The 27728-nt window shown below is 64.4% G+C and overlaps 2 protein-coding genes across 5 annotated transcripts in view; one reads left to right on the top strand and one right to left on the bottom strand.

Moving 5' to 3' along the window:
• Positions 1–4552, bottom strand: part of NAV1 (neuron navigator 1) — a 63337-nt gene extending 58785 nt beyond the window's left edge. For 2 of the 4 annotated variants that reach the window (XM_037410619.1, XM_037410621.1), the window contains exons 1-3: positions 3641–4552; positions 3181–3278; positions 112–819 (exon numbers count right to left, since the gene is read on the bottom strand). In XM_037410619.1, coding sequence (XP_037266516.1) covers positions 112–819; positions 3181–3278; positions 3641–4353 — 1519 coding nt within the window. In that variant the 5' untranslated portion in view covers positions 4354–4552. The remainder of the gene's footprint in view (positions 1–111; positions 820–3180; positions 3279–3640) is intronic. The other 2 variants (XM_037410620.1, XM_037410622.1) reach the window with 2 other exon arrangements.
• A 13928-nt stretch (positions 4553–18480) lies between these two features.
• Positions 18481–26221, top strand: LOC119158531 (arginyl aminopeptidase). The gene is made up of 11 exons (XM_037410603.1): positions 18481–18904; positions 19005–19145; positions 20621–20769; positions 21374–21490; positions 21614–21849; positions 22463–22576; positions 22848–22960; positions 23900–24008; positions 24619–24843; positions 25406–25548; positions 25981–26221. The coding sequence occupies exons 1-11, from the start codon at positions 18527–18529 to the stop codon at positions 26143–26145; spliced, it is 1890 nt and encodes a 629-aa protein (XP_037266500.1). The 5' UTR covers positions 18481–18526; the 3' UTR covers positions 26146–26221.
• The last annotated feature ends 1507 nt before the right edge of the window (positions 26222–27728 follow it).

The following is a 27728-nucleotide window of genomic DNA, read 5'->3' as shown; positions in this document are numbered from 1 at the left end:
GGGCCCGCCGTCCCGTCGCCGCAGCCCCAGGGACACGCCGCGGCCTCCAGCGGCTCCTCCGCGGGTGCGGACCCCGCCATCACCCACCCCGGGCCGGCGGGCCGCACTCACCCAGCATCTGGCTGAAAAGCAGCTGCTCCAGGTCGCCCAGCACCGTCACCACCAGCTCGGGGTCCACCTTCAGGTAGGGCTTCTCCTCGGCGCCCGCCGCCACCGCCGGCCCCTTCCCGCCCAGCAGCTCGTCGTCGCACTTGCCGCCCCCGCCCGCCTCGGGGGCCTTGCTGAGGGGCTTCACCTCGGCGTAGGGCCCGCGGGGGATGCGGCTGGGCTTGCCGGCGGGCGGCGGCTTGCCGGGGCCGGCGGGGCGCGGCGGCAGCAGCGAGTGCTCGGAGCGGGACAGGCTCCGCGACATGGCGGGCGCCTCCCGGCCGCGGGGGCCGCCGCCGCCCCGGCCCCCGCCGCCCGCCGCCGCCCCCGGTGCCGCCGCCTTGGCCATGTCGTCGCTCCAGCGGGGCTCGTAGAGCTGCCGCTTCTTCTCGGCATCGGTGAGGAAGGCCAGGTTGGTGAGCGACTTCTGCTTGCGCAGGTTGGAGCCGGCCGGCAGCCGCCCCTCCGCGCTGCTCGCCTTGAAGACGCGCAGCTCCGCGCCCCGCGGGCCCGCCGCCGCCGCCGTCGCCTTCGCCCGCTTCGGCATCACCGCGCCGCCGTCGGGGCCCCGCCGGTAGCCTCGCTCCTCCTCGCCCAGCTCCACGTCGGGAAGGCTCTTGAGGTTGCTCCCCAGCATCCCCGCGCTGCAACCATTTAACCCGCCGGGAGCTGCTGTTGCGGCACCGAGGACACACCGGGCGAGACAGAGAGAGAAGCGCCCTCAGCGCCCGCCCCACCGGCGCGGGGCGGGGCGGGCGGGCGGGGGGGGGGGGTTGAGCGGCACGGCCCCACCTCACTGCTCCGCCGCCAGCGGGACACTGCGAAGCAGCGGAATGTCAGGGGCAAACAAAAAGGGCCCGCCCTCCTCCGCGCCCGGCTGGCGCGGGCAGGGGGCGGGGCGCGGCGCGCGCGCCCGCGGCGGGGAGGGGGAGAGGAGAGGGGAGGGGAGGGGAGGGGGCGCGCGCCGCGGGGCGGGGCGAGGCGGGGGCGCTCGCCGCGCGCGAGGACCTGCAGCGCCGAGCACGGGGAGCGGGACCCCGCGGGACGCCCGGGCTGCGGGACCCCGGGGCGATGCGGAACCCCCGGGCTGCGGGACCCCGCGGGACCCCGGGAGCGAGGGGTGAAGCCGGTGCTGCGTGCACCCCACGGTGCCGGGGCGCTGCCCCCCACGTCACGCCGGCCCGCGGCCCCTTGCAGGCAGGGCCGGGCCGGGGGCTGGCTGGGAGGGGGCTGCAGCCGGCAGGGGGCCAGGGCCCAGCACCCTGCAGCCCGTCCCGCCCGCCGCGGCCCCCACCCGCAGCCCCGACACCGCACACCCAGCCCCAGGGGCGTCAAAACTTCCTCACCCGGGGTGGCCCCGGGAGCCCCCCGAGGGACGCTGTGGCGGCCCCCAAACCCAGCGGAGCCTCTCCAGTGATCCGGGGGAATTAAGGGGGGAGAAAAAGAGGGGGAGCAGGATCTGGTTATCATCATTTTTCATTAATTACCCGTCCCTTGGGAGGGGTGAATTAAGTCTATTTGGTGACCTCACGCGGGCTGCCATGGCAACCGCCAGAAAATATTGCATTAGAGCCCATCACTATGTGCCGCGATACGGAGCTGGGAGGGCCAGGGGCGGCGCAAGCCCCCCAGCCCAGTCCCCCACGCTGGCCTGGCCGCCCCGCTGCTTTGGGGTTCAGCCCGTGGTGATGCCGAAGAGCCCCAAAATAACCCGGCCTGGATGGGACAGCAAAAGGTGGCCAAAAAAAGGTGTTCTGCACCAAAAGGTGCTGCTGGTGTGGGATGGGTGCACAGGGCACCCCACTGCACCCCAAAGCTGCTCTGAGGTTGGGGGGCTGTTACAGTCCTCGCCAAGTTACAAGGCTATTGCCTGGGAGTAGGGCCCACTGCAGGGGTCGAATCTGGGGTGTCATGTCATTCTGGGGCTGGCAAGGTGACTCTTGGGGCCTTCCAGTGTCCCCTGTCCCCTCTGGCTGGGCCCGATGGAGCTGCAGAAGGTGTCAGAGGCTGGTGGCTGGGGGAGGCGAGGAGCAAGGGGAAGGATCCGGCCCCTTCCCCAGCACTGAACCCGCTCGGCCTCGTCCCAAAACCTCCCGCAAGGGAAGCGGGCAGCTGCGCTGGGAGCATGCCAGCCCTGCTGCTCCCCTCCCGCTTTCTCCCGGAAAATCCTCCTGCTCGCTGCCAGTTTCAGCACTTCCAAAATCGGGGCTCAGTGCTGAACACCACTACCCTCTGGCTGTGTGGCAGCAGCGCTGGGACCCCGCTGCAAAGCCGGGCTGTGCCGGCAGCCACCGTGGCTCTGACCGACTTCTGTCCCTTCAAATCACTCGGCAAAGCTCCCGGCTCTGTTTTTTTCCCCTTCCCTGCACATCCCTGGAGCATCCCACCATCCTCCGCTGCCGCTGCCCTGGCAACCGCCGCCCCAGCACCCTCTCCAGCAGCCGCCCCCCCAAAATCTCCCCCCAAAGCAAGACCGGAGGGGACCGGGGTGTCCCCGGCACTGCAGTGGGGAGCTCGTCTTGGGGTTTGTTCGGCCCCCGAGAAAGGGAGTGACCCCGCGGCGGGTGTGTGGAGCCAGTGGTGCCTCGGCACCCGCCTCCGCGCCGGCTCTCTGCTGGCTCCCTGGAAATGGGTCATTCCTGGAGCTCGCTGGGAAACTGGGAAGAGGAGGGAAAGGAGCCAAGCAGGGCGATGTCGCAGCAGCAGCACCAGAGGGGACGGTCCCCCTGTGCCAGAGCCACTGTGGGGGATGCTGACACAGCTCCTGCGCCCGGGTGATGCCGCCCCGCTGGAGGAAGGTTTTTGGCTGGGGGGCTCACCAGATGCAGCAGCTGCAGCCCTGCTGCTCCTGGGGAGCTGGGGCACCTCCAGTGTGGGGGTTCCCCCCACCACGCCACCAGCCTCCCACCCTGGCTCTCATTCCAGCATGGGGCTATGGGGGTCTGAGCTCCGGCATGAGCCTCAGCCCCCTGGCACCATCATGGCAGCCCCCCAGCAAGACACCCCCATCCTCAGCAACCCCTTTGGACTCACTCAGGCCTCTGGGTTTGCAGTTGGGGTCAGGTCCCTCCGCAGGATCAGAGCACTTGTCACCCAGGGACGTGGCCCTCTCCTCCTCCTGGTCCTGCAGCCTGCGGGCAGAGGGGAGTGAGGGTGGGGGAGCAGCCAGCTGGGGACTTCCAGGAGACAGGAATACAGCACCCTGGGCTCTGCCAGGGTTTAGGAACACTATTTTCATGGCAGAGGGGGTCCCAGGGCACCCTGTCCCCCATTGAGCCCATCCCCTGCCCCACACTGGCTCCTCCCGTGGGTGCTCCAGGAACCCCCAGCACCCCAAACCCATCAGGAACTCTCCTTCCAGGGCAGACACCCCAGACCCAACCCCACCATTCCCCACGGCCAACCCCACAGCGCCCAACTGCTTCCCCTGTCCACGTGGCCCCTCGTCACCATGCCCACCACAGCCCCATGCCCCCCATCCCCAGGGACTCACCGGTACTGGAAGGGTGCCACGGTGGCGGTGACAGGGTGGCTATGGGGCAGGCCCGAGGAGAAGTTGATGGCCCCCGATCCAAATACTGGGCCTCTGCCCTGCGAGCTGCCATGGGGCTCATCCCCTGTCCCTACTATGGCCGCTCTGATGCCCTTCCCCGGCCGCCCCCCACCCCTGCCTTGTGTTGGGGGAGCTTTGGGCAGCCCGGTGGGGTCCCCACCCCTGCCTGCCCCTCTCCTCCCACAGCCTGCTGCCTCTGGCCACCTCCCGGGGGACACCAGGGGTCTTGCCAGGGCTTTCTGCCCCCTGCGGTGGGGGCTGCCGGGGCTGCCCTCCCTGCCCTTGGACAGCTCATGGCTGGCAGCTCTGCCAGCATCTTTGGGCTTGAGGGTCTTGGGGCCGGGGGTTGGTGCCTTTCCTGGCTGTGGGGATGGAGCCCTGTGGGGAATGGGGGACCCCGGTATGCTTGGGGGGGCTGCAGTGTGTGGCTTGCCATGGGCCACAGCACGGGGCACCGGGATGGCGGAGACGTAGTGGCTGCGGCCAGCAGGGTTGACATTGGCTGTCCCGTTCATCCTGGCAAGGTGGCTGCCGGCGAGGCTGTGGGGGGAGAGGAGGGTTGAGCAGGGCCTGGCATGACGAAGGGGTAGGCATGGGGGGCATCTGCATCCCCTCAGCCACACCAGACCCTGGTCTTGGCCCCCATTGACCATAGGTGCTCAATGTCCCTATACTGGGAAGAGGTCACTGCATCCCATGACCCAGGGTGAGGACACACATGATGTCCCTCCACAGGCACATGGGTCCCAGGGACCCCATGCAACCCCATCCCTGTGTCTCCAGGTCCCTATGGCAGGTCCCTGCAGCAAGGCTGCATGGTCACAGACCCTCACCAGGTAGGGTTGCACCACAGGCAGGCTGGGCCCCTCCTGGCCACACAAAACCTTCTCCTGATCCCCAAAACTACCTCCTGGTCAACCGAGACTGTGTCCTTGTCATCCAGGACCAACTCCTGGCTGCTCAAAACCATCTCCCAGACACCCAAGGCCACTCCTGGCCACCTAAGACCATCTCCTGGTCACCCAAGACCACCTTCCAGTGCCACAAGGACCAGCTCTGTCACTCCATCCCTCAGGCCGTTGCTGGTGTCTGGGCCCCATCTCTGCCCTCCCCATACCCAAATGTGCCTACATGGTGCCAGCTACCCCACCTCTCCACGCTCCTGCTCTCATCTCACCCCACGGTGACTCTCCCTGGCACCACCCCCCAGACGGTGCCCTGTGTCCCCTTGCCTTGACATTTCACTCCATGTGGATGAGGACAGGGACTCGGCGCACAACCCCATCCCACCCAAAGTACCCATGGGCAGGCAGGCCTGTCTTTGTCACCACTGGTGACAGGGACATCAGCACAGTCACAGTGAGTAGAGAAGCTCATCCCTCCGGCAGGCTTTGCCCGGGCTGGTAGAGCAGAGCTCAGCAAGAAAATCAGCTGTAGAGCAAAGCTCCATCTCCAACCACCTCCTGCTAGCAGCTCTCCAGGAAAAAATCCTCAAAGCTCAAACAACAAAAAGGTTTTCTCCAAGGGGCTGGAGTGGTCTCTAGAAAGATGGGCAGATGTGGCTCCAGGGGCACCTGTGCCAACCTCTGCCCCTTGTCCCAGTACAGCTGCAGCAAACCAAAAGGCAAACAGGCCCCGGATGCCACAAATCTCCCGGGATGCACATTTCATGGGTTGCTCCAGCACATTTCACTCAGCCTCCTTGAAGGAGAACCTCTGGGGAGGGAAACAGAAGCTTTTTGGGGTCCCTGAACATCCTAGGGGAGACTATCAGCTCCAGGCTGGCCATCCGTGGTCACCGTCCACGAGGGGGGTCCCTCTCCCCCGGTGCTGGCTCGGAGCCGGGTGGGCGCAGCGAGCACAAGTGGGTCTTTGTGCAGCAGCTCCAGCAAGCACGTTCAGAGCCACGCTGGAGCCAACTGAAGCCATTCCCAGCGGGATGGGGGAACGCTGCTGCCCAGGTACAGGGCTGCACACAAGTCGCTTTTTTTGCAGCCCGGGGCCAGCAGTCTGGCCACCTTTCAACCCACCCAACCAAGACAGAGCTTCTCCGGAGCTGGAGAAGGTTTCTTGGTAAGCCGTGGGGTACAGGGGGGTGGCTCCCATCACCCCAATGGGAACAGCACCCAGCCTCAGCCCTGCACCCTTTGCATCTCCCACTGGAGGGTGTTGCATGAGCAAGGTCCAAAAATGACCCAAACTGCCCTGTTTTGCCTCTTCCCCAACCTACAGCTGCCCTGAGCCCTGCTCCCCTCGGGCTTCAGCAAGTCTGCAAGGACCAAGCCTTGCCCCATATCCCCCCCAGTGAGCACCCCCAGGGTGGGGGGCCATGTCCCTGCCACAGGCAGCGCTCCGGTGAACACACCCAAATAACCTTTTGCCAACCACATGAGCTGGATCACTTGATCAACAGAGCCGTGGGTCACGGGGAGAAGGGCTGATGCAGCAAACGAGATCTAGGCATCACAGCGCTGACTCCAGTGCCAGCCAGCAGCTACAACGGCCTTTTCAAGACAGTTTTAGCCAAGGGGAAGAGGGAACCGACACACACAGCTCTGGGCTTGCGCTTGCTGAAGCCTTTGAAATGGCCAGGGAGATGTTCCCTCTCCCTGCGTCCTGAGATGTCTCTGCCTCCACTCGCTGTGGCCATGGCCCCACGTCATGGCACCGGTGGATGGAGGAAGCCCTGGGACAAGGCGCCTGGGGGGTCTCTGGGACAGATCCATCCCCGAGCCACCGCATGGGGTGGGGTGGAGACATGCACTGGGGCTCTGCCACCCCCGTGCTGGCAAACAGGTCTGGGCCCGGCTCCAGTGGGCAGCCACAGCCCCCAGCAAGGGGCCCTGTGCTGGCACCAGCCTGCACCCACAGGTGCTGCGGGGCAGGCAGCAGGGGCCCTGCAGGGCTTCCCCTGCACCCGTGGGATTTCCTCGCACCAAAGGCCATTCCAGGGAGCACAGTGGCCAGGGCTCAGCACCCAGCACCAGCCAAGAGCTGAAGACCAACCATCCCTGGGGGTACAATGCTCCCAACCTCTCCTTTGCAGACCACCCCGCAGTCAGTATCAGCAACAACCAGTTCTCCTCAGCCCTTCCCCCGTTTCTCAGGTTGTGCCCCACAACCCACACTTACAAACCCCAATTTTTCACTTTTTTTTCACTCTCTTTAACCCAGTCCCTTGCCCCAGGATCGCTGTGCCTGGGGGCAGAGCAGTTCACAGCATTGAGCTGCAAAATACCTTGTGCAAACACAGTTGTGCTGACCTTCTTCCCAGTAAATGTGAGGATGCCTAGGATGGGGCCAAGAGCAAGCAAAGCTCCAGCCTCATGGACAGGAGTGGTTAAACCACTGGCCCCAACCCACATATTTCACCCTTGAGGTCCCTTGCACAAATACCTCCAGCCCCAGGGCTGCTGCTGCTGGGTTTTCTCCTAATGCGGAGGAAGATCATCTGCCACGGCCTCTGTAAACCTGGTTCCGGGCTCTTCTTCAACCAGCTCAGAGGTGAAACAAACTCATCTAGGTTTATGCTGTGACCTTACCTTCACCAGCACCCTCTGAGCATCATCACAGCATGCAACATCCCTTCAGCCCCTCCTGCCTATCAGGCATCTAGCATGAGGGCTGGAACCAGGTTTTATAGATCCTTTTTCCCAATCAATTCACTTTGGATTTCTCTCTTTGGACCCAACTTCAATTTCTCCCCTCTGAGCCCATCAGCAGCCACTTTTCTGTGATACCACGGTGCAGCAGAAGCCAAAGCTGCCACATCAGGCACCAAAAAAATCAGTCCTCCTCTTGTGCTCACAGGGCTGAGGTTTCCCAAGAGATGCCAATCCCTGCTGGGAGCCAGGGTCTGGAGCTGTCCCCCCTCCACAGCACAAAGCTCAGGGATCTCTGAGGAGATCCATCACTCTGTTGCACCCAGCTAAGCATAGGGGACCCCTCCTCAGGCTTCCCCTGCTTTAGAGATGCCGAGGGCTTTCCTGGGGCTGGGCCAGGGGAGATGTGGATGCGGCCCTGCTCCCCTGGGCCATAACACCAGCTGGACCCTTGGGATGTGGCCCTGTACCCACAGATGCCACCGAAGGGCTAAACCAAAGCAACTCCCACCAAGTCCCAATTTCCCCCCATTAGCCCCAGGAGGAGCCGCTCCTGCACCAAGCAGCCCTCCTACTCATCCCATCATTTTATTAGCATGAGCAAACTAAAACCATTCCTGGGAGAGATCTGGCTCATTCTTCTTCAAAACAAATTCTTCATTTGCCTCCAGACTGATTTCTAGACCATCCAAACTCTGTCCCCAAGGACCGGCTCCCCCCTGGCACATGCCCCACGTGCTGTGGTGGCAGGGGACCAGCACGCGCTGTGTCACGCTGGCACCCTGCCGCTGCTTTGCCCAGGTAAAGTGGGTTACGGCTTGACCTACATAGACACAGGTGGCTCCTTTGCAATTAGCTCGAAAGGGAAACACTTTCTCCTTTAATGCAACCTGGCCACAAGGCCTCCATATCCACAAAGCAGCTCTTGGGAACCAGCTCCCACTTGCCCCCCGGGTAATGTGAGTGCCAGACATTTGCACCCAATGCTTTAATTTTGCAGCTTCCAGCCAGGTGGGTCTTTGGCCCTGTCCCTTCCCCGGGTACTGGCTTGGGATCACTGGATCCTGTGGTGGTGGAAAGCAGCAAATAGACACAAGGTATTTTAGCACCAGGGGGTATTTTGCAGAAGCCACAGCAGTGCTGTGAGCGGCACAGCGCTACCTGAGTGCCAGGACTGGGCCTCCCTGAGCAGCCAGAGATGCTTGTCTCCCAGCCAGGGGAAAGATGCTCATCCCAGCTACCTCCAGAACTCAGGTCTGGAGCTGAACACAAGTTTTCCCCTAAATTAAAGACTTTTAAGCCCAGAGACAAGGTTGTTTCTGATCCCTTCGGATTAAGCCATCTACAGAGACATGGGTGTTCACACTGAAGAAAAATTAAACAGCCTTGGCTGAGCTGTGTCCTTCATCCCAGGACAAACACAACCCAGCACATCCCTCAAGGCATCTCCTTCAAAGAGGCGTCTGTTATGCTCTGAGGTCAAGCTACTTCCTTGGCCCAGTGTCCAAATGCATCTCACATGCCATTTTAGCAGCCAGAAATGAATACAGGGACCTGGAGCCCCAGCCTCATATCATGTCCTCATTCTGCCTGTAAGGGGTCACTGGAGCATCCCCAGCACCAAAGCAGATCCATTTTGGAGCCATCCATCACCTGAGCAGAGCTGGAAACAGCTGCTCCCCCTGGCTCTTGGCCCTTCTGACCCTGTGCTGGCGCTACACCAAGTGGCTGAAGCCCCTGGCTCCCCTGCAATGCTTTGGAAAGATCCAGCCTCTGGCTCTTCCATGGTATAAAGAGAACAGCTAATGGCTCTGCAAGCATTTTGCTCTGTTTCTGAAGCATTTGGGGGTGGCTTTTATAAACCAGAGTAAACTTGCTTCTCTCTTACCTCTCACAGCTGAGACATCCCTGCTGGGGATGAAACTCCACCCCGTGCCCCTGGGATAATTGGTGGCAGGTGGTATTAAACCCTTCAGCCTGTGCTGGTGTCCTGCTGCTGCTCTGTTCCTCAGTTTCCCCACCCTGACACAGCCTCTACTAGGGGTCAGGGAGCTGAAACCAGGCTGATAAATAGGAATAGAGGAGGATGGATCCTTTGCTGGATGTACTGGGCTGCAGAGAAGCTCTGTAATTTGGGAGCCGTCCTTGAGACACTTGCAGGACCAGCAGCATGGGGATGCCAGGGACTGGGGCAGAGCTGGCTGTACCACGTGTCCCTGGGGAGATGCTCGGGGGCTGCAAAGCATCCCCTCTTCCTAAGGGTGAGGATGGAGGGGGGCAGCCCAGGGGTGAACCCCAGGGGGTAGACAGCCTGAGGAGCCGAGCCCATGCCAAGGGACAGATCCTGGGCTGTGACGTGGCTGCCACTCAGAACTGCTGCACGCACCTTGCAGCCCAGCATGGGATCCAGCCCCGAGCTGCCTTTGGGGATGGCTGTGCTCCAGCGCAGCCTCCTCCCCGGCACGCTTGGGAAGGATGACAAAGAAAAGGCTCCTTGTGACACAAGGGACATAAAACTTTCCTAAGAGAAACAGAGGGAGCAGGGGCAGAAAAGAGCCTTCAGAGGAGAACAAGCTGCCAATTCAGCCACCAGCCCCATCCCTCCAGCCCCCACACCCTGGCCAGGACTTGGCCTGTCCGCCAGCTAGTGTCACTGCCTGGGACATTGCCACCGCCTGCACTCTGGGGCCCTGGGCTGGGTCCTTTCCCAGGGAGGTCTCCCTGCTCTGTGCCCCTCCGGAGGGGCAATGCCGGGGTGGCTGGCTCAGTGGGCTGGGTGCAGGCAGGGGGGTCTGGGGACGGACAGCAGATGGGCAAGCGGGTGGGAGGGGAGGCCTGGGCAGCTCTGCCCACCCTGCTGGCTGCTTCCCCACGCACCGTGCTGGGTGCTCAGGGAGCTGTGGGAGACAAGCTGTGGGCCAGGGCAGGAGAAGGACAGAACTGCCTGTTGCCAGAGCAGGGGTGCCCAGTGCCGTAACCACTGTGCTAATCTCTGCTTTAGCTACTCCACGGCAATCCCATTAGGCACATTAGGGTTAACCCGCTTTAATAAACCCTGCTCGAGCAAAGTTTAGCTCTCAGCTGGGCAGACTGCAGAAGCCTCTGCCACTAAAAGCCCCACACACGGCATGTGTGACCAAGCTCTGCCCAGGCTGGGCTTTGCTGGCACAAATCCTGCTGCGGGGACCAGGTTGGGTGCTCCGGGGCTGGGACAGACGCCGGGCGCTGCGCAAGGGGCTGCACGAGGGTCTGTGCAAGGAGCCCCGATGCCGAAGGTCTCCCTGGCCACAGCACGTGGGGACCCCCGGCTCCCCACGGTCCCCCCGTGTTCCGCCATCCCGCCCCTGCCTCGCGGGGCCGGCTCGGGCAAAGGTGTCACCTCCGCCGGGCAGGAGCCCCCGAGGAGGGTCATCAGGGCTGGCGGGGCCGGGGCGGGGCGGAGGAGCCAGCCCCGACCCCGGCCCCATCCCGCGGGGGCAGCCGGCGGGCAGCGGGGCGGCGCTGCCCCGCGGCGCTGGGGACGTTCAGGAGGCGCCGGTGCTGGACAGCTCCGCCCCGCGCCCGCGGCGCCGCCCCCCGGCCCTGGCACCCCTGGCCCGGCACCGCCCCCCGCCCGCTGTCACCCCCGGGGTCACCGCCCGGCCCCCCCCGGAGCCGCCACTGCCCCCCGCCCGCTGTCACCCCCCCGGGGTCACCCCCGGCCCTGTCACCCCTCCAAGTGCAGGCACCACCCCCCACCCGCTGTCACTCCCCGGGGTCACCCCCCGGAGCCGCCCCTGCCCCCCGCCCGCTGTCACTCCCCCCGCGGGGTCACCCTCCGGCCCTGTCACACACACACACACCCCGGGTTACCCCCCAGCCCGGCACCGCCCCCCGCCCGCTGTCACCCCCCGGCCCCTGTCACCCACCCCGGGCGGTGCCCCCTCGGAGCCGGTGCCGCCTTCCCGGACCGGTGCCGCCATCCCCGGCCGGTACCGCCTACGACAGTCCGTGCCCCCAGTGCCGGCAGCGCCACCTTGCCCATGGCCAGGGGGAGCCTGTCCCCTTTGGGTCACCACCACCCGCCTGGGGCCAGCAGAGAGAGTCCCCAGGGACCCACCATAGCCCCTCCGTCCTGCAGCTGCCTGCTGGGGGCAGGTACCATCTGTCTGAAGCCTGGTGCCATCTGTCCCCCCAGAAGTGCTGCCTGCCATCCCCCAGCGTCCGCAGCACCCTTGGGGACCAAGATAGGGCTGCCCCTCCACGAGGTGACACCCCCCTGAACCTTCTCCCGATGCCCCCATGGCCAAGGTCCACCTGGGAGGAGACTTTGGGTTGTGCTTGGGGGTCTCCCACTCCACCTGGCCTCCCCGCTCCCCCGTGCCGTCCAGCAAGAAAAGCCATGAAGCTGTCAGCAGCCCTGTGGCCAGCTCGTCCCAGCACACCGCTGGAGCCACCGGACACCACAGAGCCCAGGGCCGCTCCAGCATCCAGCACCACAGCCAAAAAGCAACATCTCCCATTGCACCTCCCAAGGGCTTCAAAACCTCCCCCAAATCTCCCCAGAACCTCAGCATCACCACGGGGCCACTGATCCCACAGCACCATGTCCCGGCCAGAGCAAGCCCTTGGCCAGGGGTCATCCCGCGGCCCAGGTGCAGGTGCTCAGATGGGTGACATTCAGATGAACTTCTGCCTGGGCCAAAACTCTGCGAAGCCAATTGCATCATGTATTTAGCCCCGTGTTCCTGCTGCATCACGGACCTGGCCCTTTGCTCCTGGGACTTTTGAGCAAGAGCAGATGTCGCAGCGTCTGCATTCGCCTCTGCTGCTGCCATGTGGAAACAGCCCCCCTCCCTGGTCCTCAACCCCTGAAACCTGGAAGCCCTCGACATGTTTTAGCTTTGCTGACAGGGTGGTGGAGAGAGGCAGCTGCACAGCGGGGCTGCAAAATGCATTAACTCAGCAGATGCTGTTGAGTACGTGTGGGATGGTCGGGGGAGGGGGGGCTGGGCTTGTCTTCCCCCATCCCGGCACATGCACTCCCTCCCCGGCATCCCCAGACCCTCACTGCCTGTCTGCTCCTCCCAGCACTTGGCTCTCCAAGCCCACAGTGGGTTGAGCAGGGCCTTCAGGCTACCCAAAAAAGTATTTTTTCCCAAAAAAAACAGGTTAAGGATTTAGAAAATGCTGCAGGGAGTGTGGGGTGGGTAACACTGGGGACACAGCAAAGAGCTGGCCATAAACATTGCCCAAAGCGGGAGCTTTAACCCCAAGAGCAGAGACAGTGCCTGGGGTGGGGATGTGCCATCACCACATCCCCCCTGCAAAGCAGTTGAGCTCAAGCTGGGGCGTTTTTAGGTGCCCAGTCTGCTTCGGGTGATGAGGTGAGGGAAAGCCTCCAATTCCCAGCTGAATCCCCCTGGTACAGACCATTCCCACCATAAGCAAAACTCCCCGGTCTGGCCTTACCTGGGCAAGTGGGACAAATCTCCCCTCAGCCTGATTATCCCTCATATAATAAATAAATCCGCTGCTCTTGCAGCCAGGACTCTTCCTGGCAACGTTTGCCCCGAAAGCCCCAGACGCCCAGTGGCACCCCAAGGGAGTTTCCCTTGGGACAACCAGGTATTTACAGTGGAAAGCGAACACCACAGGGAGCCCTTAATGGGATGAGTGGATTTTCCAGTGAGCTGCAAATCCTCAGTGGCTGCTGGCAAATACCTCCCTGTTTGGGTCTTGGGGGTTGCAGCGGCCTCTGCTCCAAGCACAAGCAGGCAGGCTGCCCCCCTGCCACCAATGCCAGACTCAGTGACCGGCAGCCCAGGGGAAGCCACATCCCCCTGACGTTTATTGGAACAACTCTAAGTGTGTCCCTGATGCTAACATCCCCAAAGAGCTGAGGACTGCCACTCGGGGACTGGCAATGCCACCCCCCAAGCACCCCAGAACAGGCAGCAGCTCTGGTCCCACCACTCTCTTACACCTGAAAATCAACCTCCTGCCTCCAAGGGATGCGGCTAATGGAGCCACAGTGGGTCCATCACTCCCAGAGGATGCCTGGCTTTCCTGGAGGGGAACCCCAGCACCCCTTGAACAGCCCGAGCATCCCTCAAGCATGCCTGGAGCACCTCTTGAACATCCCGCCTGCCCACAGCGAGTAGTCCATGTGAGGATGGCAGCACTCCTGTCTTCCCCCTCGCCCACCCTGCGGTGTGTGTCCCTTGAGATGGACACCCCCGTGGGGAGCCAACTCCCCAGGGGCCAGCAGTGGGGGAGGGCACAGAGCCCAGTGGAGCAAGGGGCAGGGTACCAGAGGGGGAAGGGGCGAAGGAGAAGCCGTGACTTATCACCCAGCCCTGAGCAGGAGGAGTTTGCGCTGCTGGCGGTGATGCTGCCTGGCCACATCCGCATGGGCCCAGCGGCCATGTCCAGTGGGAGCTGAGGATGAGGATGGGGGGATGAGCACAACCCAGTTCCTCCAGCTCCCCACTCCGCTCCTCCGTGAGAGTGGGGGAACCCAGGGAATCCAGGCAAATACTGGGAGGCTTTAACTCGGGCGCTGGCTCCCACCCAAACCTGTTCCCTGCAGCACAGCTGAGACCTCCGGAGCCCAGTTCCCACATCCTGGCAGTGAGAGGGTGCCAGGATGCCAAGTCCCTAAACCAGAAGTGGCTTCACCCCAGCTGCTGCCCCTCCCATCCCCACCAGCGCTCTGGGACAGAGCAAAGCTCCAAACCTGCTCTGCGCCACTCAGCCAGGACCTCTCCCCCTGGATAATGAAAATCCTGCTTTCTCCAATTATTGTCACTTCCAGTGGCAGTGGGTGCCAAGTGCTGAGGGCTCCTCCAGCCCCCCCCCCCCCCCCCCCCCCCCCCCCCCCCCCCCCCCAACACCTTTTAATCCAGGCAGTTAATCCAGCAGCTGTGCCCAATGACCATAACACCACGCAGACCCTGCAGCATGGCCAGGCAAAGCTTGTTAGAGCTCACTTGTTAATGAGCAGGGCTCGGGGTGGAGGCAAATGCAAAAATGCTGGAGCCAGCTGGGACCAGTTGCTGGTTGATCTGTCACCTGGAAGGGTTTGAGGAGGACCCACAGGTGTTGGCAGTTTGCCACTTTCCTGCAGCCCGTGCCTCAGTTTCCCCATGTGCTCCCATCGTCCTTGTCACCACCTGCAGCCACTGACTGACAGGTCCCAGCTCCCCAGAGTGTTGCTGAGGCTGGCACTGCTCTGGGCTTGGCTACGGCCTGGGGGCTGACCCTGCCCAGCAGGGACAGGCTGGTGACAGGAGCTGGGGTTTCCCTGGGGACACACTGGTGGCAGGCAGAGCCAGCATGGTCCCAGCTGCCCCATCCCTGGGGACCCATCCCTGGCACTGCCTGGTCTCCCCCCTGCACCAGGTACAAAGGGCTGCAGGACAGGGGGTGCTGTCCCCAGCTGCCACCCAAGGGACACCCCACCCAGGTGACAGGGGACTGTCACCCATTTGCCAGCAGCATGGTGAAGTGGGGTCACCACAGTGGTGGGAACGGATGCTGAGTGCTCCCATCCCAGGCTGGTGTCCCCATCCCACGTTGGTGTCCCCTGGTCACTTAGCTGGTGCTGGAGTGTGTGAGACCTCCCAGGGGAGGGAGCGCAGGTGAGGGGACACCCCGTGGGTCAGCGAGCAAGAGTGGTTCTGCGAGGGCCGCAGGCATGGCGAGGCACCCTCCTCCCCACAGCACCAGCTCCAGCTCTCCCAGCTCCACACGGATCCTGGTCCAGCCGGGAAGCAGGGACGTGGCTGGTGGGTGGCTCAGCCCAGGGGTCCTGCAGCCGGGCTGGGGCCCGGGGTCTGCAGCAGCCCCAGCGGGGACAGGGGTCCCACCAGCCCCCGGCTCAGCGGCTGCCCCCCAAGCAGCAGCCCGGGGGGGCCGCCTGCCCCCCCGTACCCCTTGCCGTGGCCTGGCCCTGCGCCCCCCCGGCCCCGCTCCCGGCCGCAGCAGGAAACACCTTTTTCCTGTCCGTGGGGCTGCAGCGGGCCGGGGAGGGGCAGGAAAACACCTCGTGTCTCGCGGGTTATTTATAACCTGCCGCCAGCGAGGCTGGCCTGATGGCCCCCCAGAATCCCTGCCTGCACCCCGAGCCCTGCCCCAGCCCCTGCCAGCCCCAGCCCTGTCCCCATTCCCATCCCACCCCAGACGTCATCCCCATCCCTCTCCCCACACACCAAGACTCAGCCTGGAGATCCCTCGGCAGAAGCAGGCAGCCCAAATCCTGCCTCAGGGACCAAATCCTGCCCCAGGGACGTCCTTCCTCTCCCAGCAAACACCAGGGCTCACCCAGCCCCACACTCCCCATCCCACCACATTTCCCCCAGTTCAGACCTGCCCTGGCCCCCCAGGAGCCGGTTCCGTGCCCAGGACACGTGGTGGGGCTGGATCCAGCCCATGCCCATGGCCCAGGAGCATTTTGCCCCATCTGGTCCCGGGAAGCCACTGTGGGGGGAGCTGAGGCACAGGGCTGGCAGGGCGAGGAGGGCACTGAGGTGGCGCAGGCTGTGAGCTGGATGAGGCCAGGGCCATGGGGAGTGGACGGGCCATGTGCCGGCAGCTCCTGCCCACCAGAGAGGCCGCGGGCAGCCCTGCACCCCCCCAGCACCGCATGGGCAGTTACTCAGCGCCTGAGAAATGACTCAGCCAGGATCCGGCCAGGCCAGCCGGGATTTCCTGACTCAGCTTCCCTGGCTGCAAAACTGGGGGGGTCTAACCCCACCTTGCAACAACACAGACACCAACACATCCTGTCACGGGGTGCAGGGGGCTCCCCCCATCCCTGTGACCCCCCTGGGAGCACCTGGACATTTGCTGGCACCAGGAATGACGGCATGAGCAGTTACGGCAAAGCCCTGGGGAGCAGAGGCAGCACCCCAGCAACTGTGGGCAAACCCTGCTGGCATGCGGGACACGTGCTCACCGCTGCGGGCCAGCCGTGGCACCAGCAGGACCACCGTGGCACCGGCAGCCCGGCACACCCAGGCTCTCTGGCTTTCCTCCCAGTTGTTTTTTTCCTAGGTGAAACCCAGGGAAACAGAAGCCCCAGCACATGCACACTGCAGGTCTTCACTGCTGCCCTCCCACGAGGTGATGGCACGTTAATGTCCCGTGGGGGACACAGCCCATGCTGAAGTCACCTCTAAGATTTCCCCCTGTGCCATCCCAGTTTGGCTGCAGTGCCGAGCAAAGCCGGGCTGTGACACCACCGGCTCCACGGGAGCCATCCCACACGGGGCCTGCGGATGTTCTTCGGGGTGGCCGAGCATCTCCGGGGTGGTGGAGCACCCCTAGGGTGGCCGAGCACCCAGCAGGGAGAAGCCATCGGGCTCCCAAGCCCCTTCACTACTGGTGAAACCAGCACTTCAAAAAAGCCCAAGTCTCCACTGCCCTCCTTGCTGACCCCACGCCAGCATGGGGACATGGAACATCTGGAGCTGCACGGCCCTGGGCACCATCCAGGGAGCAGCCATCCAGGGAGCACCTTCCCGTACCCGAAATGAGGGCAGACACCACAAGCTGCTGGCACCAACCCGTGCTGCCTGCAGAGAGGAGATGTGGGGCAGCAGCACAGGCCAGCTCTCTGGAGAGCCGCCACCCCTTCGGGCAGCCCCCCTGCCTCAGTTTCCCCCATCGCCCTTCGCTGGCGCTGCGGTCCTCGCCGGGGCCGGTTCGGGGAGGCAAGGCAGCAGCAGGCAGCACCGGCACCGGCCCCAGCACCGCAGCGGCTCCCCACAGACCCCCTCTGCCGGGGCCGGGACCGGGGGTGTCTGGGGGACACGAGGGGCTCTGGGACACGGGAACTGGCCGGGCCAGGCTGCTCTTGGGGCTGCCCGTGCTGGGGCTGCCCGTGCTGGGGCTCCCACTGCTGAAACGGGGCCCCGGCGGAGAGGTGGGGACATTGGGGGGCACAGGGGAGGGGACGCGGGGGGCTGCCGCCAGTGTCAGGCAGTGACAGCCCCCGGAGCCGCTGCCTGTCACCCCAGTCCCTGCCAGGGCATCCCCCGTGTCACCGCTGGTCCCCTCAGGGTGGCCCCATCACCTCGGTCCGCACGGGGGTGCCCCCCATCATCTGCCGTCCCCAGCAGGTTGCCCCCCGTGTCTCCCCGGTCCCCACCGGGGTGCCCTCCATCACCCCATGTCCCCGGCGGGGTGCCCCCCGTGTCTCCCCGGTCCCCCTCGGGGCGTCCCCCCCGCCGTGCCCCCGGGGCAGAGCCAGGCGGCCGGCGCGGCACTCACCGCTCGCTGCGCCCCGTCCCGTCCCGTCCCGCCCCGCCGCGGGCAGCGCCCGGTGCCGCCGCCGGTGTCAGCCCGGCAGAGCGGCCGCGGGACCCCGCGCAGGGCCGGGCCGCCCCGGGGAGGAGTCACGCAGGCCCCTGCCCGGCCCCGCCGCCCGGGGGTGCCCGCCCCTGCCCCCCGGCTCCCCGCGGGCCGGCCCCGCCCGCCTTCAGCCCCCCCGCTGCCGCCCCGGCGCGGCGCCCGGAGACGGGGGCGAAGCCGGAGCCGAGGGCGCCCCGGAGCCCCCGGACCCCCCCGGCCCGTGGATTCCTCCGACGGATCCCTCTCCATGGACCCCCATCACGGATCTCTCTCCGGACCCCTTATAGACCCACCCGCGGATCCCCTCCCTATGGATCTCGGCGTGGACCCTCCCAGGGATCCCGCTGGGCTTCCCCAGGGACCCCCCCGCCCCAGGGATCCCGCCCCGGGGCCCGCCCGCCACCGCCCCTCGCCCCGCCCTGTCCCTGTCCCTGTGCCCGGCCCCGGCCCCGGCCCCGGCCCCGGCCTGCCCCTTCCGGCACGGCGCGGCCCGGCCTGGCCCGGCGCGGCTCAGCCCGGCGCAGCCCAGCTCAGCCCGGCCCGGCCCGGCTCGGAACAGCCCGGCACCGCTCGGCCCGGCGCAGCCCAGCTCAGCCCGGCCCGGCCCGGCTCGGAACAGCCCGGCACCGCTCGGCCCGGCGCAGCCCAGCTCAGCCCGGCCCGGCCCGGCTCGGAACAGCCCGGCACCGCTCGGCCCGGCGCAGCCCAGCTCAGCCCGGCCCGGCCCGGCTCGGAACAGCCCGGCACCGCTCGGCCCGGCGCGGCTCAGCCCGGCACCGCTCGGCCCGGCGCAGCCCAGCTCAGCCCGGCCCGGCCCGGCGCGGCTCAGCCCGGCACCGCTCGGCCCGGCGCAGCCCAGCTCAGCCCGGGCGGCCCGGCTCGGCCCGGCATGGCGGCGGACGCGGGCTCGGCCAGCAGCGCGGCGCTCTGGGCGCTGCGGCACCTGCACCTGGACCTGCACGTGGCCTTCGGGGCGGGGGGCGCGGGGCGGCTGCGGGGGGCGGCGCGGCTGGAGCTGGAGCCGCGGGCCGGGGGCGCGGGGCCGGGGCCGCTGCGGCTGGACGCGCACCCCAGCTTGGCCGTGCGCCGCGCCGTGCTCCTGCCGCCCCCCGGCGCCCCCCCGGGCCGCGGCCCGCAGCCGGTGCCGGTGGAGAGCCGCCCCTTCGCCAGCTACGGCAGCGCCCTGCACGTCGCCCTGCCGAGCGCCCTCCCCGCCGGGCAGCGCGTCGCCCTCGAGATCGAATACGAGGCGGGCGGGGGGCCCGGGGTGAGCGAGGCGGGGGGTCGCACCCACCCTCCCCCGGGAGGAGCCCCCTCGCGGCTCCGCCAGGCGCGGGGGGCGGCCGCCTGACCGCCCCCCCCCGCAGGTGTGCTGGCTGGCCCCCGAGCAGACGGCGGGCAGGCGGAAGCCCTTCATGTACACGCAGGGCCAGGCCGTCCTCAACAGGTCCTTCTTCCCCGGCTTCGACACCCCCGCCGTCAAATGCACCTACTCGGCCACCGTGAAGGTAAGCGGTGCCCCCGGCCCCCCGCGCCCAGTGGCAGCGAAACCCACCGGGTCCCTCCCAGGGTGTCCCAAAACACTGGGCGTCGCGGCAGTGATGCCACCCGGGCCCACGACACCAGCACATCGGAGGCGATCCTCGTCATGCTCACCTCAAATCCTCCACCACGGGCCCCCGGCAGCGAAGGCACCCAGAAATAATTCATTTGTGCTCCTGTTTGTACGTTCGCCTCCAGACGGGTGCCAGCAGCCTGCCACGGTGGCCCTGGCTGCTCCCCAGCCCCACGCTGGCTTGTGAGCCCGGAGCACGTGCCGGCACCGCTGAAGGCTCTTCTCTCCCCGTGGGAGGTGGCCGAAATACTCGGTGCTTGAGGCCAAAATACTGGCTAACTGTCGGGATCAGCGCATCGTGTGAACCTCCCCGCTCTGCTCCTGCTGCTGCGTTTCTCTGAGTAATTCCTCCAGTTACCGGAGAAAACCCCGGGTTTGCCCCGTGGCGGCTGAGGGCAGCGAGATGCTCTTGGTGTGTGTATCAGCAGGAGGGCAACTGGGACGAGCTGAGTCTGGGGGGCCACAGCCGGTGGGTGTGGGTGACACTGGGCTGTGCTGGGTCCTGGCGGTGGTGCCGGGGCTGATGAGCTTCCAGGATGGAAGAAACAGCCGCTGGTCCCCAGGTTTTGTACAGAAACGGGATAAATAATCCAGATTCCCTCTTGCGTGTGTGCAGGCAGGCATGCGGCGGCACCGGCACTGGGCTGCCCCAGCATGCTGGCTGGCCACGGGCGAGGGAAGCTGCATGTCGCTGTGACACCAAGCCAGTGCCGATGGCACGTAGTGGCATCAGCTGGTGAGGCCGGAATGTATCTGATTATTTTGCCTCTTGCTCCGACTTCCACCCTTCAAAGTTTCGGCACAGTGCCCTCGCCAAAGGGCGAGCACGGGGCTTGGCTGTTGTACAGCCCCGGAGTGATGCTCTGTGCCAAGAGACCCGTCCTCCCCACGGCACCGCAGGGGCTTGCCCCGTGTTCGGAAGAGGAGAGACTGGATCAGCCTCCCAGGGCTTGGCCCCGGCCACTGGGTCGGCTGCAGGTTCTACTTTGGATTGAGAATGGGAAAAACAAGTTGTGTAAGAAACGGGAGGAGAGCCAGCGTCTGAAGGGCCTGCGTCCTCTGCCCTTCCAGCACCTGTGACTCCAGCGTTTATCTCGCACGCAGCTCCGGCTGTCCCGGTGTTGCACCCAGCTGATGTCTGAGCCCAAGTGCTGAGTGACGCTGTCACAGGGATGTGGCTGTGATCCCGCGCTGGAGCTTGGGGCTTTACTGCTCTGCGCCCCAAAACCTGCAGTGCCCACGGACCTGGCCACCTTCAGCGCGCTGGGACTTGTTCACCATCAGACATTGCGGCGTCCCTGGCTGGGTTAACTGATGTCCCGCTCCATACGGTATGGGTCTAATAGATGTTTTTATCTATGTGTCCAGGTCCCCGAGGGTTTCACGGCTGTGATGAGTGCCACAAGCTGGGAGAAGCAGGAGGATAACACCTTCGTCTTCAAGATGTCCCATCCGATCCCCTCCTACCTGATCGCTCTGGCTGTCGGGGACATCGTGTCTGCTGAAGTTGGCCCAAGGTAAGTGGCTCTGGAGGAGACCTGAGCGTTAAGGCCTGGCTGTGGGAGCCACACGGTGAAGTTCTGTTGCTGTGCGGCCCTGTGACAGCTACCTGCTGCCTCTCCCTGCTCCGCGGTCTCTGGAGAGCAGGCAGTGCAGGGATGCTGCCGTAGGCGTGACCTGGTCAGTCCTGTGCCTGCTGTGCGCGTGGCGCTGCTCGTCAGGCTGCGGGCCCTGCGGGGTGAGGGTTCTCGCTCTTGAGAGAGGAGCAGCCTCCATGCTAGGTCCCCTCGCCTTCGAGGGTGTCCCTGGCTCTGCTCGTTTTACCCCCGTGCACGTGAATGAAAGCAGCGGGTCCCCATTCATGGAGGGTCCCGCGTCCCTTCCCAAGGCCGCTGGTGTGCTTGGGCTCCCAGCTGTCACAGCAGCCATATAAAAGCCCTTTGACATTTGGACAAGGGAAGAAATTACAGCAGTTTGCACTGTCAGCCTCATCAGCTTCCTTTATCAGCAGGCTTTTATTTTGCTGTGTGTGCAGTATAAATGTGTGCAGGTTTTGTCTGGTGGAGCAATAGGGTGAAAGTCTGCTCGCGGTTAAAAGTTCCTCTTTTGCCACTTGGCCAGGAGCCGTGTCTGGGCCGAGCCCTGCCTGATCGAGGCTGCGAAGACGGAGTACAGTGGGGTGATTGAGGAGTTCCTGGCAGTTGGGGAGAAGCTCTTTGGGCCTTATGTGTGGGGCAGGTATGGCCTCCTGGCCCTGGCGGACCTGGTTCTCCAGGGCTGGGGAGGGAGCCCCCCCCCCGTCCCCAGTCGCATCCAGGGCCGGAGGTGGCTCTGACCCAAGTGTCTGCGCTTCCCCGGCAGGTACGACGTCCTGTTCATGCCGCCCTCCTTCCCCTTTGGCGGGATGGAGAATCCCTGCCTCACCTTTGTGACACCCTGCCTGCTGGCCGGGGACCGCTCCTTGGCGGACGTCATCATCCACGAGATCTCCCACAGCTGGTTTGGCAACTTGGTCACCAACGCCACCTGGGGCGAGTTTTGGCTCAATGAGGGCTTCACCATGTACGCCCAGCGGCGCATTTCCACCGAGGTCTATGGTGCGTGGCCTTGCCTGGCTGCGGGTTGCCGAGTCCCCGCGTGCAGCCGTGCTGTCGCAGCGGGACCCGCATGGGTCCGGGCTCCACGTGCTGCAGCTCAGCGCATCCCTCCGCGCGCTGCTTGCAGGGATGGAGCCTGTGCTGCACCTCGGAAGAGGGGAGGAGCAGCAGCCTGCGACACCCCAGGGGTTTGGTGTCAGCAGCCACCCCCCCCCTGTGCTCTGACATGGAAGGAGCCCCTGCAGCCCTGCCAGGGCCGTGGGCGCTGCGATCCTGCCCACCCTCACCGTCCTCTTGCTCCCGCAGCTCCCTGGTGGAGCTGATACCAGCTGCCCTGAGCTCCCCCTGGACACGCAGGCGCATCCAGCAGCTCCGGCACTCCCGGCATCGGTTCCTGTTGTCAGATAAACTTAAATGGCTCTAAAAACCTCCTGCTGAGAGCTGGGTTGTCGTGCCTCTTTGCACTTCTACCACCCCAATGCCTTGGTTATCGGTTTTCTCCTCTCCCAGCTCATACACTAATGCTGTTTCCCTCCTGCAGCACATCAGTGTGCCCGAGGCATGCAGGGGTCTGCTGGGGGTCTCTGAATGCCTCCTGGTTGTCTCTGCCCAGGTCTGGCGTACACCTGCCTGGAGGCTGCGACGGGAAGGGCCCTCCTGCGCCAGCACATGGACAGCACCGGGGAGGACCATCCGCTCAACAAGCTGCGGGTGGTCATCGAGCCAGGTCCGTGGGGTGTCCCTGTCCTCCCGCAGCTGGCTGGGGGGGAGCGGGGGGGGGGTGAGGTGTGGTGCTGGGGGGAGGAAGCCCTGCCACTGAGGTGTTTCATGGCTTGCAATAAAACTGGCACTGGTGGTGGGACCCGAGCGAGGCGATGGCTCCAGGAGGGATGCACCAGGCTTGCAGCTGGCACGGAAAGCAGAAATCTGGGCACACAGGGGAGCTGGTTTGTTTTGCAGATGCACAGCCAATTCCTGAGGGTTTTCCCTTTTTCTAGGTGTCAATCCAGATGACACGTACAACGAAACGCCCTACGAGAAGGGGTACTGCTTCGTGAGCTACTTGGCCCATCTCGTGGGGGACCAGAGCAAGTTTGACGCCTTCCTCCAGGTTGGTGCGAGGAGCTGTGGGGTGCAGGTGCCTGCGGTGGGAGGCTGGAGCGCAGCGGGACCCTGGGAAGGACGGGCTGAGCAGGGTGGCTCAGGAGAGGAAGAGATGGGAAATGGGGTCCTGGGGGGAATGAGATGAGGGCAGTGTCATGGTTTAACCCCAGCTGGTAACTGAGTCCCGTGCAGCTGCTTGTCACCCCCCTACCCCGAGGGAGGGGGAGGAGAATCAGGAAGGAATGTAAAACTCAAGGATTGAGATAAGAACAATTTAATAGTTGTAATAAAATAAACCAAATACCACTACTACTAATAATAACACATATATAATAATAATAATAATAGTAGTTAAACCATTATAATGAAAAGGAGGGAAAAGGGGAGAGGAACAAAATCTGAAGAGAAGGGAGAACAGAAACAAAGTGATGCACAGTACAGTTTCTCACCCTCTGCTGACTGACGGCCAGTGATCCGCTGGCCCCGGCCAACTCCCTCCAGTTCATACGCCCAGCGTGATGTCCTGTGGTATGGAACATCCCTCTGGCTAGTTCGGGGCAGCTGTCCTGGCTGTGGCCCCGCTCAGTTTCTTCTGCCCCACCAGCCTTCCTGCTGGCAGGGCCTGAGAAATGGAAAAGTCTCTGAGTGAATATAAAGATTACTTAGCAACAACTGAAAACATCAGTGAGTTACCAACGTTGTTCTCACACCAACCCCAAAACACGGCACTGCACTGGATACTGAAGAGAATTTGCTGTATCCCAGCTGAAAGCAGGACACAGAGCTCGGCCAGTGCTGGCAGCAGGCGGTGGCAGCACTCGGAGGTGTCCAGGGGATGCAGGGGGCTGGTGGGGGCTCAGCAGCATCCTGTGAGATGGAGCATGGGGAGGGCCGGGCAGCACTGCCGGGGTGGGCACGTGTCAACACGCCCTGGCCGTCCCTGCAGGCCTATGTGAACCGGTTCAAGTTCCAGAGCATCACATCCGATGATGCCCTGGGTTTCTTCCTGGAGTATTTCCCGGAGCTGAAGGAGAAAGGCGTGGACTCCACCCCAGGTCAGCACGGCGCCCTCCTGGCCAGGGCACAGGGTGTCGCTTTGCAAACCAGACGCCCATGGGCACCGGAGCTGTCCCCGTCCCCCGCAGACCCTGTGCATGCTGGTTTGTGCGTTTTCCTGGAGACACTGCCACCACCGCTCGCCTCGGCTACAGCAGCAGGGGCTCAGCACCGGCTGGCCCAGCATCAGGCACTAACCTGGGCTTGGGTGCTCACCTGCTCAGACTGATGATTTTTTCCCCTGCACAAATCCAGCCCATGCTTCGCGCTCGGGTGCCGTTTCCCAGCGAGTCTCTGATGTTTGCCGGCGGAACCGCTGGCGAGTGCTGGGATCAGGCTGAGCCTGCGCCCCAGGCTTGGTGCGGCCTGGCTGCGGAGATCCAGGCTTGGCAGGAGCTTTCCGTGCTGGTGGCAGGGCTGTTGCTGCACAAGCACACACCGAGCCCAGGGTGGCTCAACGGCCTTACCCCATTAGTTCTGCTTGTCACCATCCCCAAGCTGGGGTGCTGGGGACACCCTCGGAGGAGGCGGTGGGATGTATGGGCAGCAGCACCTGGTGTGGGGTTCAGAAAACCAGTCCCAGCTCTTCCCCCCTTTTCCTTGCCACAGGCTTCGAGTTTGACCGCTGGCTGAACACGCCGGGCTGGCCGCCCTACCTGCCCGACCTCTCGCCGGGGGAGCAGCTGATGAAGCCGGCGGATGAGCTGGCAGAGCTTTGGGCTGCTGATGGCTTGGACATGGAGGCGATCGAAGCTGTGGACATCATGGCCTGGAGGACATACCAGCTGGTCTACTTCTTGGATCAGGTCCTGCAGAAATCCCCCCTGCCAGAAGGTGAGGGCCAGGATGCCCGGGGCCCTGGTGCCTGCAGGAGGTGCCGGGTGATGTGTCCAGGTCCAGCCCACTGCCTGGGGATCTGAGGGCACGTTGGTGGGACACATGGGTGCGTGGCCATCAGCCCACCTCCGCCACAGTGCAGCAGTGTGGATCCTGGTGTCTTGGAAGCCTTGATCAGTGCAGCAGGGGGAAGCGTGTCCCCAGGCGCATGGGGACATGTGCAGTGGCAGGAAGGAGCCCTACTGTCCCCAGGCTGGCTCATCCGGGTTGTCACCTCCCTGTGTCACCTCCTCATTCCTTGCACTCTGCTGAGGGACCTGCCCACCCTTTGTGCTGGCGCCCTGAGCTGGGCACGAGGTTCTGGGGGGCTGCCTGGCCCCAGGCGCGCCCAGAGCTGGGGGTGCTGGCAGGGTCGGGGGACGCAGGTCTGGCTGGAGGAGGGCAGGATCCCCGAGGAGCTGCAGCGCAGTCAGGAGGAGCTGGCAGGGCCCCCCCGGCGCAGGGGCTGGGAGCTGGAGGTTGAGCCCCCTGGGGGATGGTGACCATCCCCATCTTGCAGGCAACGTGGAAAGGCTGAGCGCAGCGTACCCAAAGATCTCCAAGGCCCAGAACGCCGAGCTGCGGCTCCGCTGGTGCCAGATCGTTCTCAAGAACAACCTGGAGGCCGAGTACAGCAAGGTCAAGGACTTCCTCCACAGCCAGGTTGGTTCGGGATGGGTTCGGGGCACAGGACCTCCTGTGCCAGAGGGCCGGGGGCTGGTTATTCTCTTGGTAGCCCCACCGAACGGTCTGGGTTGGATGGGACCTAAAAGACCAACCAGCCCGTTCCCACCCCCCGCCCTGGGCAGGGACACCCAGGACAGGGCCAGCTCTCCGGGCTGTGAGCACTTGTGGCCAGTTTGTCACCCACCAGTAATCACCAAGCCCTCCCCCCCCAGCCTGTGCTGACAGTGGGGACTTCAGGAGCTTCTCGGGGCCCCCTCCTCCTCCAGGGTCACGGGCTCCCCTCTCCCAGTGCCAGGGGCTGCCCATGGTGGCATTGTTCACCCTGTCCCCCAGCAGGGTGATGCTGGAGGTGCTGTGCCTGGGGCTGGGGGGGGGTCCTGGGTGTAACCCCCTGCTCCATCACTGCAGGGCAAGCAGAAGTACACCCTGCCCCTCTACCGCGCCATGTGGGGCGGCTCAGAGGCGGCGCGGGCCCTGGCCATGGAGACCTTCTCCGCTACGGCCCCGCAGCTCCACGTCAACGTCCAGAACTATGTCAGGAAGGTCCTGGGGCTGGGGGGGGCAGAGGCTTAGCACAGCCAGGGCTCCCCTCGGCCGGGCTGCGCTCCCTCGCTGCACACCTCATTAAACATGGGGAATTTTTAATGTCTCTTGTTGTGCTTTTCCCATTCCCAGCAACCCACGGGCAGCCTTAGCGTGACTCCCTGCTCCCGCCGCCCGGGAACGGGGCTGGGGCGGGAGGGGACCTCGCCGGTCCCCCCAGGTGAAGGGGCCTGGCGCTGGCCCCACCCACGGCCCCAACCCGCACCCATCCTGCCCGGCTCCTGCCACACTGTCACAGGTCCCACACAGCCTCAGCACCCCTGGGTGCTGCAGGAGGCAGGGGGCAAGTTGGGGAGCGCACCTCTTCCCTCTTCACACGACGACACGTCTGCCCCCGTCGCACCGGGGCTCACTCTGGGGTGGGGGACGCGGGTGCACACAGAGGCGGTGCCACACGCTTACCTCCCTCGCAGCATAAATCCCAGTGCGGACAGTGGTGCGAGTAAAGCACGACTCCAGGGCTTTGAAGAGCCAGCACGACCTACTATGGCAGAGACTGCAAGACAAAGCTGCACAGCCGTACTGTCACTTACTCCTCACCAAACGCAGGCGTATGAGCACACTCCCCGAAATTCCTGTACAAAACTGCCCCAAGGCTGCACTAACACCAGTAACCCCGGGGAGCTGCTGGCGTGGCCCGCCGAGGCGCGATGAGCGCACCCATCCCCAGACCCCTTCGGACACCCGGGCTGGCGGCGCCGGGTGCCCACCTGCCCCCACAGGACGGTCGGCCCGTTTCCCCCAGCAGCCCTGGCACTTCTCCCGAGACGCGGCCCGGCCCCGCAGGGCCAAGCTGTGGGGGGACTGGCTGCCGCGCTCCCGGCTGCGGGGGGCACAGCTCTGGCCACAGGCACCGGGCAGGTCCCCAGCTGCCCTCGGAGTAGCGCACGACCCCAGCACCCTGCACAACAGCGGCCCAGAGGCAAATCACAACAATGACGTAACGGTGCCACGGCCCGCGGTTTTTTCAGACGATAAATCCCACGGATGCAACTGACTAAGCACCCCAGTCACTAGAGCCACAGCTACGCCAAAACCCCTGCAAAGTGAAGATGGCCGCAGTGCCCCGGCTCGGGGGGTGCAGAGGCTGCGCATTTCCTCCCAGACGGGCTCAGGAGTAAGATCCAAACCCCAAACAGTTTGAGAAAACAGACCCAAAGGGTTATGGCATGGGTGGAATCAGCGCGTTGTTCCTTACTGAGGGAACAAGGCTGCACGTTTGGGAAATGGGTGTCCTCTAGTGGAGTCAGCATGGCTGAAAATAACTTGCAGTATTCTTACAGGTTGTAGTGTACAACCTTTCTCCATTTGCAGATGATCTGTGTTCCCAGGGGACATGCAGGCTGATAACCCCTGATAAGAGACTTCATTACCTATGAGGCATCTGGAAATAATCCCTCCACGTGAAAATGAGCCCTTGGCTCTCAGATGCATCTGCCACCTCTGGTCTGACTCACCTGAGCAAGCCATCAGCTGGGAGACAGATCAGTGGTCCCTAAAGCACTTTGCTTGGATCAACTGACACGACACATTCTCCACTGCACAGAGACTGC

This window comes from Falco rusticolus, chromosome 17, assembly GCF_015220075.1.
Source record: "Falco rusticolus isolate bFalRus1 chromosome 17, bFalRus1.pri, whole genome shotgun sequence".
NCBI classification, from domain to species: domain Eukaryota; kingdom Metazoa; phylum Chordata; class Aves; order Falconiformes; family Falconidae; genus Falco; species Falco rusticolus.
Note: the sequence above shows the minus strand (reverse complement) of the source record. Positions and strands in the feature narration are given on the sequence as shown.